Here is a 21,552-nt window from a genome sequence, read left to right as displayed (position 1 = left end):
AACCCGTTTACATCCATCTGGACCCACAGAACCTGTTTACATTCATCTGGACCCAGAGAACCTGTTTACATCCATCTGGACCCACAGAACCTGTTTATATTCATCTGGACCCAGAGAACCTGTTTACATCCATCTGGACCCACAGAACCTGTTTACATTCATCTGGACCCAGAGAACCTGTTTACATCCATCTGGACCCACAGAACCTGTTTACATCCATCTGGACCCAGAGAACCTGTTTACATCCATCTGGACCCAGAGAACCCGTTTACATTCATCTGGACCCACAGAACCCGTTTACATCCATCTGGACCCACAGAACCTGTTTACATTCATCTGGACCCAGAGAACCTGTTTACATCCATCTGGACCCACAGAACCTGTTTACATCCATCTGGACCCAGAGAACCTGTTTACATCCATCTGGACCCAGAGAACCCGTTTACATTCATCTGGACCCAGAGAACCTGTTTACATCCATCTGGACCCAGAGAACCCGTTTACATCCATCTGGACCCAGAGAACCTGTTTACATTCACACATCTGGACCCAGAGAACCCGTTTACATCCATCTGGACCCAGAGAACCCGTTTACATCCATCTGGACCCAGAGAACCTGTTTATATTCATCTGGACCCAGAGAACCCGTTTACATTCATCTGGACCCAGAGAACCCGTTTACATCCATCTGGACCCAGAGAACCTGTTTACATCCATCTGGACCCAGAGAACCCGTTTACATCCATCTGGGCCCAGAGAACCTGTTTACATCCATCTGGACCCAGAACCTGTTTACATCCATCTGGACCCAGAGAACCTGTTTACATCCATCTGGACCCAGAACCTGTTTACATCCATCTGGACCCAGAGAACCTGTTTACATCCATCTGGACCCAGAGAACCCGTTTACATCCATCTGGACCCAGAACCTGTTTACTTTCATCTGGACCCAGAGAACCTGTTTACATCCATCTGGACCCAGAACCTGTTTACATCCATCTGGACCCAGAGAACCTGTTTACATCCATCTGGACCCAGAGAACCCGTTTACATCCATCTGGACCCAGAGAACCCGTTTACATCCATCTGGACCCAGAACCTGTTTACATCCATCTGGACCCAGAACCTGTTTACATCCATCTGGACCCACAGAACCCGTTTACATTCATCTGGACCCAGAGAACCCGTTTACATCCATCTGGACCCAGAGAACCCGTAAAGAACACACACACACACACACACACACACACACACACACACACACACACACACACACACACACACACACACACACACACACACACACACGGTGTTTGTCCTTTTTAGTGTCATTTGTAACTTTGTCTCTTGTCCTTTGAAATGCAGCAATGGACTGTCATGCAAATGAGACACACACACACACTATCACACACACACACACGCACACACGCACACTCACACACACACACACACTCTCACACACACACACACGCACACACACACTCACACAGATACACACACACACTCACACACACACGCTCACACACACACACACGCTCACACACGCACACTCACACACACACACACACACACACAGACACACGCACGCACCTACCAGATACACACACTCACACACACACACACACACGCTCATACACACACTCACGCACACTCACACACACACACACACACACACACACACACACACACACACACACACAGACACACACACACACACAGACACACGCACACACACACAGATACACACACACACACACACACAGACACACACACACACACACACTCACTCACTCACTCACACACACACACTCACACACACACGCTCATACACACACACTCACGCACACTCACACACACACACACTTACACACACACACACGCACACACACACACACACACACACACACACACACACAGACACACACACTCACACACACACACACACACACACACACACACACACACAGATAAGAGTAATAAAGTGAGCAGCTGATGGAGAGACTCAGAGGAAGAGGTGTAGAGCTCAGTTCCCTGCAGGTGTCACAGAGTCCGGATCACCCGGACCCCCCGGATTACCTGGACCACCTGGGCCCCCTGGATCACCTGGACCACCCGGACCACCTGGACCCCTCCCCCCGGATCACCCGGATCACCTGGACCCCTCCCCCGGATCACCTGGATCACCCGGATCACCTGAACCCTTCCCCCGGATCACCTGGATCACCCGGACCCCCCGGACCACCTGGAGCCATGTATCTGGGTTACCTGCAGCTGGACAAGGACCCCGCCATGTACCCGCACCAGAACCCGGTGACCCGCCACCACCCGGGGCTCAGCCCGCAGAACTTCCCTGCCCCGCCGCAGTACTCAGACTTCGGCTACCCGCACCCGCACCCGCACCCGCACCACCACCACCCGCACATCAGCACCGACCCGCAGCAGGCCGGCCCCGCGGGCTGGAGCTCGGCCTACGCGCCTCCTCCGCCCGCTCGGGACGACTGGTCGTCGCATCATTACGCGGCAGCGGCGGCGGCCGCCGCGGGGGCTCCGGCCGCCGCCTCCTCCTCCACCGTGCCCGGGGTGGTGGGCCCCTCCCTGGGCTTCAGCCCCCCGGACTTCCCCGGGCAGCCTCCGGCGCTGCTGCCCGCGTCCCTGAACGCGTCCGCGGGGCCGCTGTCCCCCGGGTCCCCGCAGAGGAGGAACCCGTACGAGTGGATCCGCCGCAGCTCCGCACCGCCCTCCAACCCCAGTAAGACCTCACACACGGTTTTATGTTATTATTATTATTATTAAATATTATTATTATTATTAATAAATATTATTATTATTATTATTGTTTTAATGTCTGCTTCATGACGCAGAGGATCCACTTAAACAATAATAATAATAACAATAATAATAAAACTGTAACATTATTATAACGTAAAGATCTGATTCCATGTCAAAATCTAAATAATATTCATATTAATGTTAATTATAGTTGTGTAACTAATGGACTTATTTAATTAATCATATTTAATTATTAATCGTTTCGTTTCCCTTTGATTAATATTTATTATGTTAATATAATTTATCAAAATCTAAATAATATTCTCAATGTTTTAAACGATGCTTTCTCTTTTATTAATATAAATATAATATTATTATTATTATTATTATAATGTGCAGATCTGCTTTGATAGAAACAATCTAAATAATATTCATAATAATGTGAATCATAGTTTTGTTCCTTATGAACTTATTTAATCTTTTTTTATATTTCGTTTCGTTTCCCTTTTATTATTATTTATTATGTTATTATACTTTATATATATATATATATAATGTTTTATATAATATATAAAAATGGAAATAATATTCTGAATGATCTAAATAATCGCCGTGTTGCTTCAATTAAATTATTTTATTATAAAAATAATATTTCGTTCCGTTTCTCGTCAATTAAAATATAAAATATTATAATAATAAACATTTTAGATCTGATTTGATGTAAAAATACAAATTATTTCAGTCAAAATTTTCACAGTTGTTGAAGATTATTGAATATATTTTATTATAAAAAATATTTCCATAATTATATTTTGTATTTTTTGCTGTTTTAAAAAAATCTAAGTTTAATATTAAAATAAACGAAACAATCTCCCTGATGATTAATGTGAATTTTATTTCATATTCTGACACAAAAGTTCAGATTTAACTGTTTAAAAGTATTTTACAGTTTATTTTTCATTTTTCTTGTTTCACTTTTTATTTTTATTTTATTTTCATTAAAACATAATTTCTGTGTTTTTCTCATGAAACGCTTCAGTTTAATAATCAGTGTTTTATAGATTTAAATAAATAAACATAATAATAAAAATAATAATAATTCAAAGGGTTTTTATTTTGTGTTTCCAGTGAAAACGGAACTTTTGTAAACTTCAGAAAAACAAACTTTAAATAAGTGAAAAAACCTGAATAACAAATATTCATCATTTTATTTATAATTTACTGTTAAAATGTATGAAAGTGTTTTTTTAATAAGCGTATGAAAGTATAATCAATAACAATAATAATATAATAATAACAACCGTAGTTAAGTGTACTCACAATAACAACAATGATAATAATATAATAAATGTAGTTCAGTATAATCAAAAACAATATAATAATAATAATAAGAATATAATAATAAATGTATTCCAGTGTAAATATTAATTCATTACTTTATTAAATTGTAAATAATAAGTTTATTTAATGTTAAAATGTTTTGTTCTTTAAATCAAAGATACGATTTTACAAATATAATCAAGGTATAATATTTAATAAATGTATTATTATTGATAATGTATATATATATATATATATATTTTAAATCTATTTATTATTTATACATTATTTATTTTATTAAATGCATCTTATAAAACCCAAACAACAACATTTTTATAATAATTATAATGATTATAATAACAATAATTATAATGATAGCGGTTGTTTCTATTATAATAATTCCATTTTCAGATTTATTTCACATAATAAACTTTAAAATTCAGTTTTGAATTTTCCTTATTTTATATTATTATAGTTATTTATGTTTTAGTGACGTCACGCCATACAGAGCTCCTGCAGCCGCTCCATAATCATTAATAAATACATTTATATACATATTTATATTTAAATATATATATATATGAGTATGTGTTTATATAATTATAGTAAATACATTTATATATACATATATATATTTACATATATATATGAGTATGTGTTTATATAATTATAGTAAATACATTTATATATATATTTATATTTACATATATATGATCATGTATGATTTATTATATATGAGTATAAAGGCAGAGGCGCCGCAGACCGGCGGGTCGCGCTCGTGTGAAGCCGCGTCTGAGGCGCCGTGAGGCCGATTGTGATGGAAATGATGCCGCTGAAGAGGCGTCTCTTTGTTCCGCTGTGTGTGTGTGTGTGTGTGTGTGTGTGTGTGTGTGTGTGTGTGTGTGAGTCTGTGTGTGTGTGTGTGTGTCTGTGAGTGTGTGTGTGTGTGTGTGTGTGTCTGTGTGTCTGTGTGTCTGTGTGTGTGTGTGTGTGTGTGTGTGTGTTTGTGTGTGTGTGTCTGTGTGTGTGTGTGTCTGTGTGTGTGTGTGTGTGTGTGTGTGTGTGTCTGTGTGTCTGTGTGTCTGTGTGTGTGTGTGTGTGTGTGTGTGTGTGTGTGTGTGTGTGTGTCTGTGTGTGTGTGTGTCTGTGTGTGTGTGTGTGTGTGTGTGTCTGTGTGTCTGTGTGTCTGTGTGTGTGTGTGTGTGTGTGTGTGTGTGTGTGTGTGTGTGTGTGTGTGTGTGTGTCTGTGTGTGTGTGTGTGTGTGTGTGTGTGTGTCTGTGTGTCTGTGTGTCTGTGTGTGTGTGTGTGTGTGTGTGTGTGTGTGTGTGTGTGTGTGTCTGTGTGTGTGTGTGTCTGTGTGTGTGTGTGTGTGTGTGTGTGTCTGTGTGTCTGTGTGTCTGTGTGTGTGTGTGTGTGTGTGTGTGTGTGTGTGTGTGTGTGTGTGTGTGTGTGTGTGTGTGTGTGTGTGTGTGTGAGTCTGTGTGTGTGTGTGTGTGTGTGTGTGTGGGCGTGTGTGTCTGTGAGTGTGTGTGTGTGTGTGTGTGTCTGTGTGTGTGTGTGTCTGTGTGTCTGTGTGTGTGTGTGTGTGTGTGTGTGTGTGTGTGTGTGGGTGTGTGTGTCTGTGAGTGTGTGTGTGTGTGTCTGTCTGTGGTTGTGTGTGTGTGTGTGTGTCTGTCTGTGGTTGTGTGTGTGTGTGTGTGTGTGTGTGTGTGTGTGTGTGTGTGTGTGTGTGTGTGTGTGTGTGTGTCTGTGTGTGTGGGTGTGTGTGTGTGTGTGTCTGTGTGTGTGTGTGTCTGTGTGTGTGTGTGTGTGTGTGTGCTTCAGCCTTTGATCTTATCTGATCTTAATTTTTTTACCTTTTTATTTATTGATTTAAAACTTTTTTAATCACTTTTTTCTTTCCCAAACTTGTGAAAGTGTCAGAATTTATGTTTATGAACCTTTAATAAAAATAACTTTATTAAAGTGTGATATTAAGAAACTTATTCTACATAACTCATGATTCTTTTGTGAAAAATTGTTGTTTTTTATTGTTCATAATTTGACCAAATATCAGCTGTTTGTGTTATTTTATAATAACAAAGGAACTTCAACTAAAACCTTTATTTTGTGAACAAAAATGAGGGAACAGGAAGTTTCTTCTCTAGGGTTCAGAAATAAACAGGAAGTGCAGAGGAGCCGACGGTTCACCTGCGACCTGCACGAAAACCACTGCACTCGTTCTGTCAAACGGACACTAAGGGCGCCCTCCCACTGTGCCTCCGTCCCGTGCCCCGTGCTTTAGGGTCCTTGTCCCCCCCTCCAGGCCCGTTTGTACTCACACTACCTGGGCCTCGGAGAATGCTTCTTGCTGCCTATACGTCATCACGCCGTAACACGTCACACGCATTGATGACGTCATGGCGATGCGTGGCTTTGTTTCCAGATCTTTCCGTAGACCTCAGAGTTTTTGTGCGTCTTGTCGACTGTTTTTGAATCTCTTCATCGACCAAATCTGCAGTAAACACTCCACCTCCGCATCACACCAACGTGAACCTTTCACCGCCATTGTTTGAAATGTCCGCGCATGGTCCCTCCTTCTTTTTTCTACGTCCCAACAGGCGCACAGGAAATGACCTCAGAGCCGCCGTAGACCTCGTGCTCGTACACGTGCGCACGCTCGTGCTCGTACACGTGCAAACGTGCTTTACTAAAGCCCACCTCTCCCAAACGGGCCGTGGATGGCGAGCGTGACACAGTTGCAGCCAAACTCAATATTTGTGGTGTGTTGCGTCTGTTTTTAGTCGTTTCGTATTTCCACCTTCACCTTTGTCACAATCACAGCGTGGAGAAAATGGCCGACTTTTGGAACCAACCAGGACACAAACGGCTCTTCTTGGTACTGATGCTGGTTGCCATGGTGACGTCCTCCCTGGGTTTGTTGTTGTTGTTGTTTTCACCGTGTTTTGGGCGCCGTTGCTTCCTGGTTTCTTCTGTATCTGGGTCTAAAGCCGCTGCAGTGGAGTGGGGAGCACGCGCAGACGAGAAACCCGATAATAATCCGGGTCAGATGTTTACGTGCAGGAATAATCAGGGACTGAAGGAGTTCTCTAGCAGAGCTTTAAAAACCTGATCATGGAAATGATTTACCCGGGTTACCATCGGGTTTCTCGTCTGCGCGTGCTCCCCACTCCACTGCAGCGGCTTTAGACCAGAGAAACAGAAGAAACCAGGAAGCAACGGCGCCCAAAACAACGTGAAAACAACAACAACAATAGAGCGTTCCCTTTAAACCCAGGGAGGACGTCACCATGGCAACCAGCATCAGTACCAACAAGCGGCGTTTGTGTCCTGGTTGTGTCCAAAAGTCGGCCATTTTCTCCACGCTGTGATTGTGACAAAGGTGAAGGTGGAAATAAAGATTATTCAGAGCAGCCGGATGTCTCCTTTTGTCGTCTAAACTCAACCGTCGCCTTTTTTGAGACCTTGCTGATGTCGAAGACTCTGTTGTTGCTGTTGAAGGCCCTGTTGTTGTTGAAGGCCCTGTTGTTGTTGTTGTTGTTGAAGGCCCTGTTGTTGTTGAAGGCCCTGTTGTTGTTAAATGACCTGTTGTTGTTGAAGGACCTGTTGCTGTTGAAGGCCCTGTTGTTGTTGAAGGACCTGTTGCTGTTGAAGGCCCTGTTGTTGTAGTTGTTGAAGGCCCTGTTGTTGTTGAAGGCCCTGTTGCTGTTGAAGGCCCTGTTGCTGTTGAAGGCCCTGTTGTTGTAGTTGTTGAAGGACCTGTTGCTGTTGAAGGCCCTGTTGTTGTTGAAGGACCTGTTGCTGTTGAAGGCCCTGTTGTTGTAGTTGTTGAAGACCCTGTTGTTGTTAAAGGACCTGTTGTTGTTGAAGGACCTGTTGCTGTTGAAGGCCCTGTTGTTGTTGTTGAAGGCCCTGTTGTTGTTGAAGGCCCTGCTGTTGTTGAAGGCCCTGTTGTTGTTGTTGTTGAAGGCCCTGCTGTTGTTGAAGGACCTGCTGTTGTTGTTGAAGGCCCTGCTGTTGTTGAAGACCTTGTTGTTGTTGAAGGCCCTGCTGTTGTTGAAGACCTTGTTGTTGTTGAAGACGTTGCTGTTGTTGAAACCCTGAGTGAGTAACAGCAGAGTGGGACAGACTTCAGAGCGGCCTTCATCAGCGTCTCATGTCTTATCTCTTTATTGTTGTTGAAGACTCTGTTGTTGTTGTTGTTGTTGAAGACCTTGCTGTTGTTGAAGATCCTGTTGCTGTTGAAGACCTTGCTGTTGTTGAAGATCCTGTTGCTGTTGAAGACCTTGCTGTTGTTGAAGACCCTGTTGCTGTTGAAGACCTTGCTGTTGTTGAAGACCTTGCTGTTGTTGAAACCCTGAGTGATTAACAGACTACAGTGGGACAGACTTTAGAGACGTTTGATTTACGTCCTTCATTAGCGTCGGGCGCCTCGTCTTTTTATTGTTGTTGAAGACCTTGCTGTTGTTGAAGACCCTGAACGAGTAACAGCAGAGTGCGACTTTAGAGCGGCCTTCATTAGCGTCTTGTGTCTCGTCTCTTTATTGTTGTTGAAGACTCTGTTGTTGTTGTTGAAGACCTTGCTGTTGTTGAAGACCCTCAGTAAGGTAACAGACTCCAGTGCGACAGACTTTAGAGCGGCCTTCATTAGCGTCTCGTGTCTTGTCTCTTTATTGTTGTTGAAGACCTTGCTGTTGTTGAAGACCCTGAGTGATTAACAGACTCCAGTGGGACAGACTTTAGAGACGTTTGATTTACGTCCTTCATTAGCGTCGGGCGTCTCGTCTCTTTATCAGCGGCAGAACCCAAAGTGTTGGTTTTAACTTTGAGACCGATGGAGCAGAAGGACGGCGGACGCTGTTACAGATGGAGCAGAAGGACGGCGGACGCTGGGACAGATGTCCGTCCTGAAACTAAAATGTTTGAGTTTGACGCTGAGTGTTTAAAGAGGCGCTGGTATTTGTGTGTTCAGCGTTAATAGTGAATCACAGCGTGTCTTTAATTAACGCTAACGCACATTTAGCTCTCAGGGCTGAGCCGTCGCACTCAAACACTGTCACGCTTCAACAATCTCTGCCTCTCACTCTGATTCAACATCAAACACAAACGGCCTTCAGCCATTTTGTTTCATTTTGTTTCTGCTTTGGTTCTTTTTCTGTGGGTTTGTGTCTTTTTGTGTCAATTAACATCTTTTTTTGGCCTTTTTGTATCTTTTTACGTATTACTGCTCTTTGTCTCCTTTTTACGCCGATTTGTGGTTGTTTTGCGTCTCTTTGTAGTTGTTTTGCGTCTCTTTGTGGTTGTTTTGCGTCTCTTTGTGGTTGTTTTGTGTCTCTTTGTAGTTGTTTTGCGTCTCTTTGTGGTTGTTTTGTGTCTCTTTGTGGTTGTTTTGTGTCTCTTTGTAGTTGTTTTGTGTCTCTTTGTGGTAGTTTTGTCTCTTTGTGGTTGTTTTATGTCTCTTTGTGGTTGTTTTGTGTCTCTTTGTAGTTGTTGTATGTCTCTTTGTGGTTGTTTTGTGTCTCTTTGTGTTTTTTTTGTGTCTCTTTGTGGTTGTTTTGTGTCTCTTTGTGGTTGTTTTGTGTCTCTTTGTGGTTGTTTTGTGTCTCTTTGTAGTTGTTTTGTGTCTCTTTGTAGTTGTTTCATGTCTCTTTGTAGTCGTTTTGAACCTCCCTGTGGTCCCTTTGAATTACCTTTGCATCTCCTTGTGGTCTTTTCCTTTCCTTGTGTACTTCTTTTGTGTCTCTTGTATCTCTGTGTCTCTCTGAGGCCATTTTGCATCTTCTTGCAGTCACTTTGTTTCTTTTTTAGTCGTTTTGTATCTAAGCTTGTTGTAACTTTAAGTCTCTTTGTATCTCTAGTAGCTTTGATCTTTCTTTTTGTAGTTATTCAGTGTCTCTTGTATCTACTTTCAGTCGTTTTAGGTTTGTTGCACCTCCTTGTGCTCATTCAGTGGTTGTTTTGCACGTATTTTCAGTCCGTTAGCATCTCTTTAGCCGCTTTGCGCTGTAGTCCTTTAGCGTCTTTTAGCGATCTTGGTGTTTTTTAAGCAACATGTTGTGAGTCAGAGCCCCTGAGTCCATCCATGGGCGCAGGAGTGACAGCTGTGACGTCATTATGTGCAGCATGAGCGCATGTTCACGTGTGATTATAGATTATAGACGTTTTTGTCTTTGTTTTTTCACATGGAAATGTTCCTGATGTCTCCATGATTTGAAGTCTTCACTTGATCTTTCTTAAACGTTCCACTTTGTACCGAACTTGCAGCGCTGTGACTTTGAGTTATTAATAAAGTTTAATGGTCATTAGCGATGAGTCCTGTGACAGTGTTTCAACAGGAACACATGATCAAGAGTCCATAGAAGAGTCTGAGCAGATATTGTTCACGTCATGCAAATCCACGTGAGGCAGGTCGTCGATTTGAATACAGGACTCATGGAGAGGACGAGTCGCTGTGTCCAGAGCTCCACTGCCCTCACTTTATAACACGCCACACGCTTCACTCAAGTCTTTACATACGAACAGCTGTTGTGATTTTCTGTAAAATTCTTTTTTTTAGCTTCTCTGAAACCAAACAAACAGATAAACGTAGCTCCTGTTTGTCTTCCAAGGCAAAGAGTTAGCGTATCATGAGCTCATTTTGTTATTTTGTTTTGGGTCCAGATGGTCGACCACCGTCACTGTGGTCGGGCGTTCACCTCGAGTCTGTTGTTCTGTCAAGTGATAACCAGTCAGTTTATCCACAGCTCCAGGAGACCGGAGTCTGTTTGAGTCTGTTTGAACCCGTCTCCTCCAGAAAATCACAGCATCAAAACAAGGATTAGAGGAGTTTGACTGACGGTTAGCGTTAGCCGTTAGCGTTAGCCGTTCCAGCTAAGTGCAGATGAAAGTGATGTTAGCATCAAGGAGCAGCGTAGCCATGTGGGCGTGCGTTTGAATGGCGTTCCTCTCCTTTCTCTCAGTCCATGGAGTGAATGCTCGGCCTATAGTGACTCTGGTTGTTGCCCGTCTCCGCTCACTCAGCTGCTGGGACAAAGAACGCCCCCTTCACTGAGGCTCCCAAGCAGCTGCAGGATTGGCTAACTCCATTTCACCCAGTGCCAGCCTACAGTAGCTGCACCCATCAACAGGCAACCCTGGCAACCAGCCTACAGTAGCTAAACCCAACAAAAGACAACCCTGGCAACCAGCCTACAGTAGCTGCACCCAACAACAGTCAACCCTGGCAACCAGCAACGCCCAAGGCTATTGGCTGCTGCCATGGAAATTTAGCTCTCAGGGTTTCTGCCGTCACACTCAAACACTTTCACGCTTCAATCCCATTTAAAGAAAGTACAAACCCATGCAATTTGGTATTAAATGTAAAATGTTCAAATGTATTAGATATTGCCTTCAGGCTGTTTATTACATAACACGTTGTTCGTTAGTATATCAGAGTTTAAGCTCCTGTAAACACAGTGAACAATAAAAGAATTACAGGTTTAATTGTAACGTTTGTTCGTGATCTGGTTTTGTTTCTGGGTTTTTTAGACGGGAAGACGCGGACTAAAGACAAGTACCGGGTGGTTTACACCGACCACCAGCGCCTGGAGCTGGAGAAAGAGTTTCACTACAGCAAGTACATCACCATCAGGAGGAAGGCGGAGCTCGCCACCACACTCGGCCTCTCAGAGAGACAGGTACGCCGACGACTCCGCTCACGTCAAGGCTATTTACAATAACAACAGTTATGTCAGGACACTTTACACACGGAGCAGACCCGACAATTCCCCCATGAGCAGCAATTGTTACAGTTGTTATAAACAGTATTAATCCAGCAATCACAACACAACCAGAAATACAAGATGTTGTTATTGAAATACACTTTTAGTGGGTTCAATATTCAGTGTAGTGACGTGAAACTGTTTGTGGTTGTTATTGAAACCAACCTTTGACCTTTTTACGGCCGGCCGATCTCATTAAAGACGGAGCGTTTGTAAAAGTCTCGCAAGACGGTTAAATTCAGACTTTGACCTTAAAAGTAAAAGCAAAAGTAGATGTTTGAGTAACGTTTGATTCAACTACGAGATGAACCGTAAAACATCTGATTCAACTACGAGACAAACCGTAAAACGTTTGATTCAACTACGAGATGAACCGTAAAACGTTTGATTCAACTACGAGATGAACCGTAAAACGTTTGATTCAACTACGAGATGAACCGTAAAACGTTTGATTCAACTACGAGACGAACCGTAAAACGTTTGATTCAACTACGAGATGAACCGTAAAAGATCCGATTCAACTACGAGATGAACCGTAAAACATCTGATTCAACTACGAGATGAACCGTAAAACATCTGATTCAACTACGAGATGAACCGTAAAACATCTGATTCAACTACGAGATGAACCGTAAAACGTTTGATTCAACTACGAGATGAACCGTAAAACGTTTGATTCAACTACGAGATGAACCGTAAAACATCTGATTCAACTACGAGATGAACCGTAAAACATCCGATTCAACTACGAGATGAACCGTAAAACATCCGATTCAACTACGAGATGAACCGTAAAACATCTGACTCAACATTTTCTTCTTCTTCCAGGTGAAGATCTGGTTCCAGAACCGCCGCGCCAAGGAGCGCAAGATCAACAAGAAGAAGCTCCAGCAGCCGGCCTCCTCCACGACCACGCCGCCCATCGGAAACGGCGGCGGCGGCCTCCACGGAAACGCCGGTAACAGCGTCGCCATGGTGACGAGCAGCAGCGGAAACAACAACAACGGGATGGTGTCGCCTTCGTCCCTGCCTTTGAACATCAAAGAGGAGTACTGATGTTTTATCGGACGCTTTAATTTCGGAGATCTGGACTAAAAGTTCTCCCTCGAACGAACTAAGAAACTTTTTGCACCGCATCCTGCCACGTTTCCGTCCGCCATCTTTACGCCAAAACGCCTCAAACGGTTTGAGGAAATGTCGACGGGCAGCGTCACCAGCAGCAGGACTTCAGACTGTTTTGGTTCACATCTGACTGCGAGACTCTACGGTGCAACGAGTCCGGAGAGAGACGAGTTTCCATCACTGCTGTTCGTCCAAACGTCCGTCAACCAAAGATACCGACGTCTAACTTTTCCATTTGATGGAAAAATGCAGCCGTAAAGTTTATAAAGTGTAAACATAATTTACCTTTGCTGCAGCAGAATATCCAGGATTTATCAAATACTGTCAGACAGTTTGGGAAATATGTTTGTTTGTTGTTTTAAATGTGCTTAAAAAAAGGGATTTTCAGGGTGAATCCGGTTGTTTTTAGCTTAATTGTGACGCATTTCACAAACATGTATCCTGCTTCTTTAAGAAATGTTTCCTCAACCTGCAGAGGATGAAACAATCCGATAACACGCACGTGTGTTTATGTCCATGATCAGGAGCAAACCTGCGGAGACCGTAGACGAGCAGCTGGTTCTGGAGGTGTTTGCTTTCAACAACCTTCTCAAAGTTACTGAACGAACAAACTCCTGAATGATGTAACGGTCCAACGGGTTTATGTTCGGACTGCTAATTAATTCAACATTCAAACATTTGATTCAACAACGAGATGAACCGTAAAACATCTGATTCAACTGTGGGAGGAATTGTCACCATTAAAACCTTGGATTTGGCCCAAAAACGAATTTGTACAACAAAAAAAAAGTTTAAAAAAAAAAGATATTTACGGACAAAGTTGTTCATCTTTAGTTCTGATCTTTCAACCCCAAGAGTTTCACGTTCATCCAGATCGTAGATTTACTCCAACTATGAGTCAGGATCATTGTTTATGGTAGAAAGTCATTCACCTCCAGAACCAGCGCCCCAAAAAAAGCTTGTCCCACTTCCCAAACTCTATAAAAACATGTTTTTTTTATGTTTTCTGTGTGGAAACTGATCGGACCAGAACCCCGTAGGCCTGGACGACGACCACCAGAAGTCCCAACAAAGCATTCACGTCCCTTTCTTCAGTAAAAAGTGTCAAAATATTCCATAAAACTCAATGTTCAGCGTGTACATGTACTCAAAATACTCACTGGGTCATTGTTGGACCAATGGTGTTGATGCATTAACATGTACGCAGTGCCTTAACGTTGGTGGTTGGTTGAGATCGTTCAAACTCTTCAATCAGCCTGTTCTCAATCTCAGGGACTCAGATACCCATATTTTGTATGTGCAAGTCTTTCAAATGTAAACTAGACGACTACAATCTCCGCGTAAAGCTGGACTCATACCTCCAAATGTAGCCGTACACTCCAAACCATGTCTCCGGTGCTGCCCTTCACACCTCCGTCCTGTTTCAGCGTCGTTATGGATGTCACCGACTCCCGAGTCACGAACCCCCATCATCGATAATCGCCAACATGGCGTCTGTAGAGGAGAAGATTTTGCTGTTTGTGATCTGATAACGGCAAAAAAGGCGCAAAAAGTGTCCGTGACGACGGCACGTGAGACCGCTCAGTGAGCACCGACGCCTTAACGGGGAGTTTCCTTCTTTGGTTTTGCCGATGAGAGAACTTTAGGATGTCCGACACTATGTCTTCTTCTTCTTTGAGTTTTCTGGCGACTTAGATGATTCGCTTTTTAGCTTTTCAAACGTCCAGTTTCTTCTCTCTCCTTTGTCGATTTTTGTGAATGCTTGGACTCTTTGCGGTCGCCTCGATTTCCTATGGTACTGCTCCGTTCTGTCCAAAGCACTCAGCGACGGACGAAATGACCTCCGGGACCGAACGAACGGGTCCATATCCGTATCCACCCATGTACGCGAGGATCAGGGAAAGAAAAAGCAGGATGAGGGAAGTAAAGGCAGAACTTTATAAAGTTTAAACGACAGTTAGAGCACAAAGTGAAGACTATGACACCAAGTGCTGGCCAGGGTCAGGACTTTAGACTCCCTCCATCCCTCAGAGTCGATCAAACTGTGATTTTCGCGGGAGGACCTGACGCTGTTGTCCAGCTGTCATCACCGGCCAGTCACAACCAAGTTAGCTAAGCGTGTTAGCGTCACAGTCTCTGCCGTGCGCCGCGGTAGCTGACTCCCTCGCTGGTCGCTGCAGTAAAACGGTGGATAAATAGTTAACTGCACCGCAACCTCCACAAAATGACTTTGTCTCACTGTCAGAATCGAATCTGGTTCAACATCATTTTAGAATCAAGTTAGCATAGCGCTAAACCCACAGTTAGCTGGTTCGGACGGAAGTCTCTTGTGATTGGTTTGTGGAAGTCAATTCCCCTCAAACATGGAAATCAGGAAACGTAGTTCTGTCCGATATCAGGCCGCCTGTCGCCACCATCTGGGAACGGATCCATTTTCAGGCTCTGATAACGCCGGCTGCGCGTGGACGGGCGGCAAAACCATTAAAACGTTGGTCAAGTCGAGTCACGTTTGATTTAAATAGCACATTTACAAACGAGTGACAACGACGAGAACGTGCAAAGTGCAGCAAACATTGGAACGACAAGAAATTTAAAAGGTAACCAGGGGGCCGTAGGGTGAGAACGGACCTTAAAGGGTTGTGGACCCACACCAGACTGTCCTCAGGAGGCCGCGGTTCATGTCCCTTATTTTAACTCTGACCCTCGATCTTTTCCTGAACCTTCCCACGCAGCTTGGTTTGAATCCTCCTGTTCCCCGTGTTTAAAACAGCGAGCGTCTGTGCCGAGTTGGGATGAGGACGGGTTGGTTTCATTCACTTTTGTGTAATTTCATCTGTGAAAGTGAAAAAAACTCATAACAATAATAAAGAAATGTGCACAAGAATAAGAAAATATGCAAAACTGTGCAGGAATCGAACCTGTGTCCACCGCATTAATGCAGCAGGAACATTCATCCTTCATCAGAGAACATGGAAAACTGCACTAAACAGACTTTGACTTTAATATTTGAACGATATTTTGCTGATGATACGTTTTTTTATAAGGTTTTTGAACGCAGGACTTGTTGTTTCTTTCTTTCTGTTCATAAAGTCGATACTCTGTGATTATTATTACGTCTCCCATTGAACTTTATCATCACCTTTATATGAATAAATGAAATTTGTACATTTTAAAGCAGCTTGAACATAAAAACCCGTAATGTGCCTTAATTTAACATGTATTAAAGAGAAACTGTAAGTTTCCATCATGTCTGTTTCCAAGTCTCATTCTGGGAGAAGTGAATTAAATTCATCATTTTAAATCAGGTGAACTCGTGTTTACAACTGTTTAAGTGATGTGAAATAAAGCAAAACAAGTTACTGTAGGTGAAGGGAAGTCAAGTGAAGGACTTCAAGGACCTCGGGATCCGGTTCAGGAGTGAGCGGACGATGGAGCGTGAGTTTGGCCGGAGAATCGGAGCAGCGGGGGCGGAGCTGCAGTCGCTCTACTGCACCGTTGTGATGAACAGAGAGCTGAGGAAGACAAAGCTCTGGATCTACCCTCAGTCCTGGTTCCTACCCTCACCTGTGGTCATGAAAGCTGGGTCAGGACCCAAAGAACCAGGTCCAGGTCCAAGCGTGTGAAATGTGTTTCCTCAGGAGGGGGTCTGGAGTCTCCCTTAGAGAGAGGGGGAGAAGTTCAGCATCCGTGAGGAACTCGGAGTAGAGCCGCTGCTCCTTTGCGTTGAAAGGAGCCAGTTGAGGTGGTTCAGGATCATCTGGTAAGGATGAACCCTGGGCGCCTCCCTAGGGAGGTGTTCCAGGCACGTCCAGCTGGGAGGAGGCCTCGGGGAAGACCCAGGACCAGGTGGAGAGATTAGATCTCCACACTGGCCTGGGAACGCCTCAGGATCCCCCAGTTAGAGCTGGTTAATGTGGCCCGGGAAAGGGAAGTTTGGGGTCCCCTGATGGAGCTGCTGCCCCTGAGACCTGATCCAGGATCAGAGGCTGGAGCTGCTGCCCCTGAGACCTGATCCAGGATCAGAGGCTGGAGCTGCTGCCCCTGAGACCTGATCCAGGATCAGAGGCCCGAGCTGCTGCCCCTGAGACCTGATCGAGGGTCAGAGGCTGAAGATGAGATGAGATGAAGTTACCGTTAAACATTTGCTTCAACAATGAGACAAACTATAAAACAAACAAGGTTTTTCTGACACTGTGACATTGAACACACCGTAACTGTGGTCGCACGAACGGTTTTAATGGACCGACCTGATCTGAACGAACGATGTCGAATACGCTCGGCTGATAACGACGAGAAAGTGCAAAGTACAGTAAATATTGGAACGACAAGAGAGTTTATAGAAAATGTAAAAGGTAACCAGAGGAAACTGAGAGCTGGCACTTAAAGAAAGCTGTGTCTTTAAAATAAGAAGAGACCGCGCTGCACGGATGTGGATGAGGAGGCTGTTGGTCCTGATTCTCACATGGGACCAACGTGTACAACAGAAAGAGGCTTTTTAAGCAAATACCCTCACCGGCCACTTTATTAGGTACACCTGTCCACCTGCTCGTTAACGCACATTTGTAATCAGCCAATCACGTTCAGGCATGTGGACGTGGTGAAGAGGATGTGCTGCAGTTCAAAGCAGCATCAGAACGAGGAAGAAAAGGGATCTGCGTGACTTTGAACTGGCGTGGTTGTTGGTGCAAGACGGGCACAACCATCTCTAGGGTTCCCTCTAGGAGCCTAAACGTGTGTTAAAGTGCCCTCTAGGAGCATAAACGTGTGTTAAAGTGTCCTCTAGGAGCATAAACGTGTGTTAAAGTGTCCTCTAGGAGCTTAAACGTGTGTTAAAGTGTCCTCTAGGAGCATAGACGTGTGTTAAAGTGTCCTCTAGGAGCATAAACATGTGTTAAAGTGTCCTCTAGGAGCATAAACGTGTGTTAAAGTGTCCTCTAGGAGCATAAACGTGTGTTAGTGTCCTCTAGGAGCCTAAACGTGTGTTAGTGTCCTCTAGGAGCATAAACGTGTGTTAAAGTGTCCTCTAGGAGCATAAACGTGTGTTAGTGTCCTCTAGGAGCCTAAACGTGTGTTAAAGTGTCCTCTAGGAGCATAAACGTGTGCTAAAGTGTCCTCTAGGAGCATAAACATGTGTTAAAGTGTCCTCTAGGAGCATAAACGTGTGTTAGTGTCCTCTAGGAGCCTAAACGTGTGTTAGTGTCCTCTAGGAGCATAAACGTGTGTTAAAGTGTCCTCTAGGAGCATAAACGTGTGTTAGTGTCCTTTAGGAGCCTAAACGTGTGTTAAAGTGTCCTCTAGGAGCATAAACGTTTGTTAAAGTGTCCTCTAGGAGCATAAACATGTGTTAAAGTGTCCTCTAGGAGCATAAACGTGTGTTAAAGTGTCCTCTAGGAGCATACACGTGTGTTAAAGTGTCCTCTAGGAGCATAAACGTGTGTTAAAGTGTCCTCTAGGAGCATAAACGTGTGCTAAAGTGTCCTCTAGGAGCATAAACGTGTGCTAAAGTGTCCTCTAGGAGCATAAACGTGTGTTAAAGTGTCCTCTAGGAGCATGAACGTGTGTTAAAGTGTCCTCTAGGAGCATAAACGTGTGCTAAAGTGTCCTCTAGGAGCATAAACATGTGTTCAAGTGTCCTCTAGGAGCATAAACGTGTGTTAAAGTGTCCTCTAGGAGCATAAACGTGTGTTAAAGTGTCCTCTAGGAGCATAAACGTGTGCTAAAGTGTCCTCTAGGAGCATAAACGTGTGCTAAAGTGTCCTCTAGGAGCATAAATGTGTGCTCTGTGTCATTTTATGTCACTTTGTGGTCATTTTTTGATTTTTAGTTGTAATTCTTCGTCCTTTAAGTCGCACAACAACACCCACCTTCTAGCAGAGAGGGCATGTGCCTAATAAAGTGGCCGCTGAGCGTGTGTTACATTATAAGACAGAAATCAACAGATGCAAGAACGAACCCAAAGAAAGATGGACACACAAACACACACACACACACACACACACACACACACACCCTCACACACATATTTGCTAATTGATGCAGCAGTTGAGGTGTGGTGTCCAAAGGGCGAAGAGGAACGCTGGGCAAACAGATCCTGCTATCTGCCGCGGTGTGTAGGTGTGTGTGTGTGTGTGTGTGTGTGTGTGTGTGTGTGTGTGTGTGTGTGTGTGTGTGCATGTGTCCTCACGCAGACCTTTGTCCTGCTGGGTCCATGTCGCCTCCAACAACAGTCCTATCTTAACACAGATAGAGGCTATCAGCGGTGTGTGTGTGTGTGTGTGTGTGTGTGTGTGTGTGTGTGTGTGTGTGTGTGTGTTTATCGGCACAGCGGGCACACGGCCATCTTCAACTTGAAGCTTAAGTCGTTTTAAACATCAGTGGACAAACGTTAGAGCAGCTTTAAGCCCAGATGACGGGTTAATGATACGTTTTTAACGAGGTTCAGCAAATACAGAGTTAAACATCTGAATCCATCATCGTCACTTATGTGTTTGACCTTAAACCGTACTTGTTATTTATTATTATAAAGTTTTACTTGCAGGAAGAGGGAAAGGAACATGTGGAACAGACGGATGTATTCACTCTAGAGCCGTTATCTTCATTATTATTGTACATTTACTTTCTTATTTACTTTTGTTTCTGTTTTTGTGATCATCACTTCAACTCTTCAGTTCCTCACCAGAGGAGGTGATTAAGGGCGCCCTCCCACTGTGCGTCCGTACCGTGCCCCGTGCTTTAGGGTCCTTGTCCCCCCCTCCAGGCCCGTTTGTACTCACTCTACCTGGGCCTCGGAGAATGCTTCTTGCTGCCTATACGTCATCACGCCGTAACACGTCACACGCATTGATGACGTCATGGCGATGCGTGGCTTTGTTTCCAGATCTTTCCGTAGACCTCAGAGTTTTTGTGCGTCTTGTCGACTGTTTTTGAATCTTTTCATCGACCAAATCTGCAGTAAACACTCCACCTCCGCATCACACCAACGTGAACCTTTCACCGCCATTGTTTGAAATGTCCGCGCATGGTCCCTCCTTCTTTTTTCTACGTCCCAACAGGCGCACAGGAAATGACCTCAGAACCGCCGTAGGCCTCGTGCTCTTACACGTGCGCACGCTTGTGCTCGTACACGTGCAAACGTGCTTTACTAAAGCCCACCTCTCCCAAACGGGCCGTGGACGGCAAGCGTGCCGCTCCTGGACGCAGAGCGGTTGCACTCACACTGGTCGAACACACTAGGCTTGACCCGAAAAACCTGTTTTTGCGTGGTGCGGAAGGACAGTGGGACACTGTTTTGCTTTTTTATAGGGTCACATTTGTGTTTTTCCGGTTAGCTCCAGCAGGTTTACGTGCTTTGATCTTTATAAAACTATTATCAGGAATCACGGAAATTGGAAGAAAGCGCTGATGCCGACACCTCAGTGCGTCCGTCCTCATGAAGAAGAGTCGACCTGACAGCAGAAGAACTCCGGCAGCTCCAGCACCTTTATTAAAAAACTGCAGTTCAGTTGCTAATGTTTAAACTCGGCAAAGTCATCCCTTTGGGCCGGATTGGACCCTTTGGCGGCCGGTTCTGGCCCACGGGCCGTATGTTTGACACCCCTGGTCTAAAGGAAGCATGAGGCCCAAGCATTGAGCCCTGAGGGACTCCACACACCCTGTTACGCAGTAAGTCAAGGGTGTTATTTTATTATTATTGTCCAGAAGATTAAACTCATAAAAATAATAAATCTAATCTTCACAGTTTATTATTTCGTAAAAGAAAAAGCACAATAAAGCAGAGAGTTTTACGATCTACCTTCATCATTATCCGTCTACTTGAGGCCTTAAGTACTTTTAAACTTGTATAAACCTCCATAAAAATCAAAGGTCTGATTTGAAACCGGTTTGCGTAATTTGGTCTCATTGAAACGTTGAATACCAGAGGCCCGAGCACTGAGCCCTGGGGGACTCCATCTGTCCAGTTCTGTTGGTTTGGTTCCATTTTAAGAACTTTATCCTTTTTATTTTTATTATTTTATTACTTTAATGGTTAAGTGTTGGGCGACAACATCGTCTTTCCCGATATACAGGAGATCAGGAAATAAAAGGTCTCTATAAAATAACCGCATGGCTAACGCTAACGCTAACGCTAACCGTGTGAATTTTAACGTCTTTTCTCGTTTTATTAACAACTTTAGTGCAAAATGAACAGAACAGGCGAGCAGCGTCCCACTGCCGCTGATGAAGACCCCCTCTACGTGACCATGACGGTTAAGTTTAGTCTCTAAAGATGACGGTTAAGTTCATTCTCTAATGGTGACGGTTAAGTTTAGAAGACTAAAGAAGATGGTTAAGTTTAGACTCTAAAGGTGACGGTTAAGTTTAGACGACTAAAGGAGACGGTTAAGTTTAGACGACTAAAGGAGACGGTTAAGTTTAGTCTCTAAAGGAGACGGTTAAGTTTAGTCTCTAAAGGAGACGATTAAGTTTAGACACTAAAGGAGACGGTTAAGTTTAGTCTCTAAAGGAGACGGTTATGTTTAGACACTAAAGGAGACGGTTAAGTTTAGTCTCTAAAGGAGACGGTTAAGTTTAGTCACTAAA

The 21,552-nt window shown here is 44.1% G+C and overlaps 1 protein-coding gene across 1 annotated transcript; it reads left to right on the top strand.

The window, feature by feature from the left end:
• Positions 1–2,250: 2,250 nt before the first annotated feature.
• Positions 2,251–12,906, top strand: cdx1b (caudal type homeobox 1 b; the record flags this gene model as incomplete). The annotated part of the gene is made up of 3 exons (XM_083926480.1): positions 2,251–2,749; positions 11,618–11,766; positions 12,679–12,906. 3 exons carry the CDS (start codon positions 2,251–2,253, stop codon positions 12,904–12,906), a joined length of 876 nt encoding a protein of 291 aa, XP_083782606.1.
• Positions 12,907–21,552: the final 8,646 nt, after the last annotated feature.

The sequence above is a fragment of the Echiichthys vipera genome, assembly GCF_963691815.1.
Source record: "Echiichthys vipera genome assembly, chromosome: 14".
Lineage (NCBI taxonomy): Eukaryota > Metazoa > Chordata > Actinopteri > Perciformes > Trachinidae > Echiichthys > Echiichthys vipera.
The sequence above is the reverse complement of the archived record's forward strand: the minus strand, read 5'-3'. Positions and strand labels throughout refer to the sequence as shown.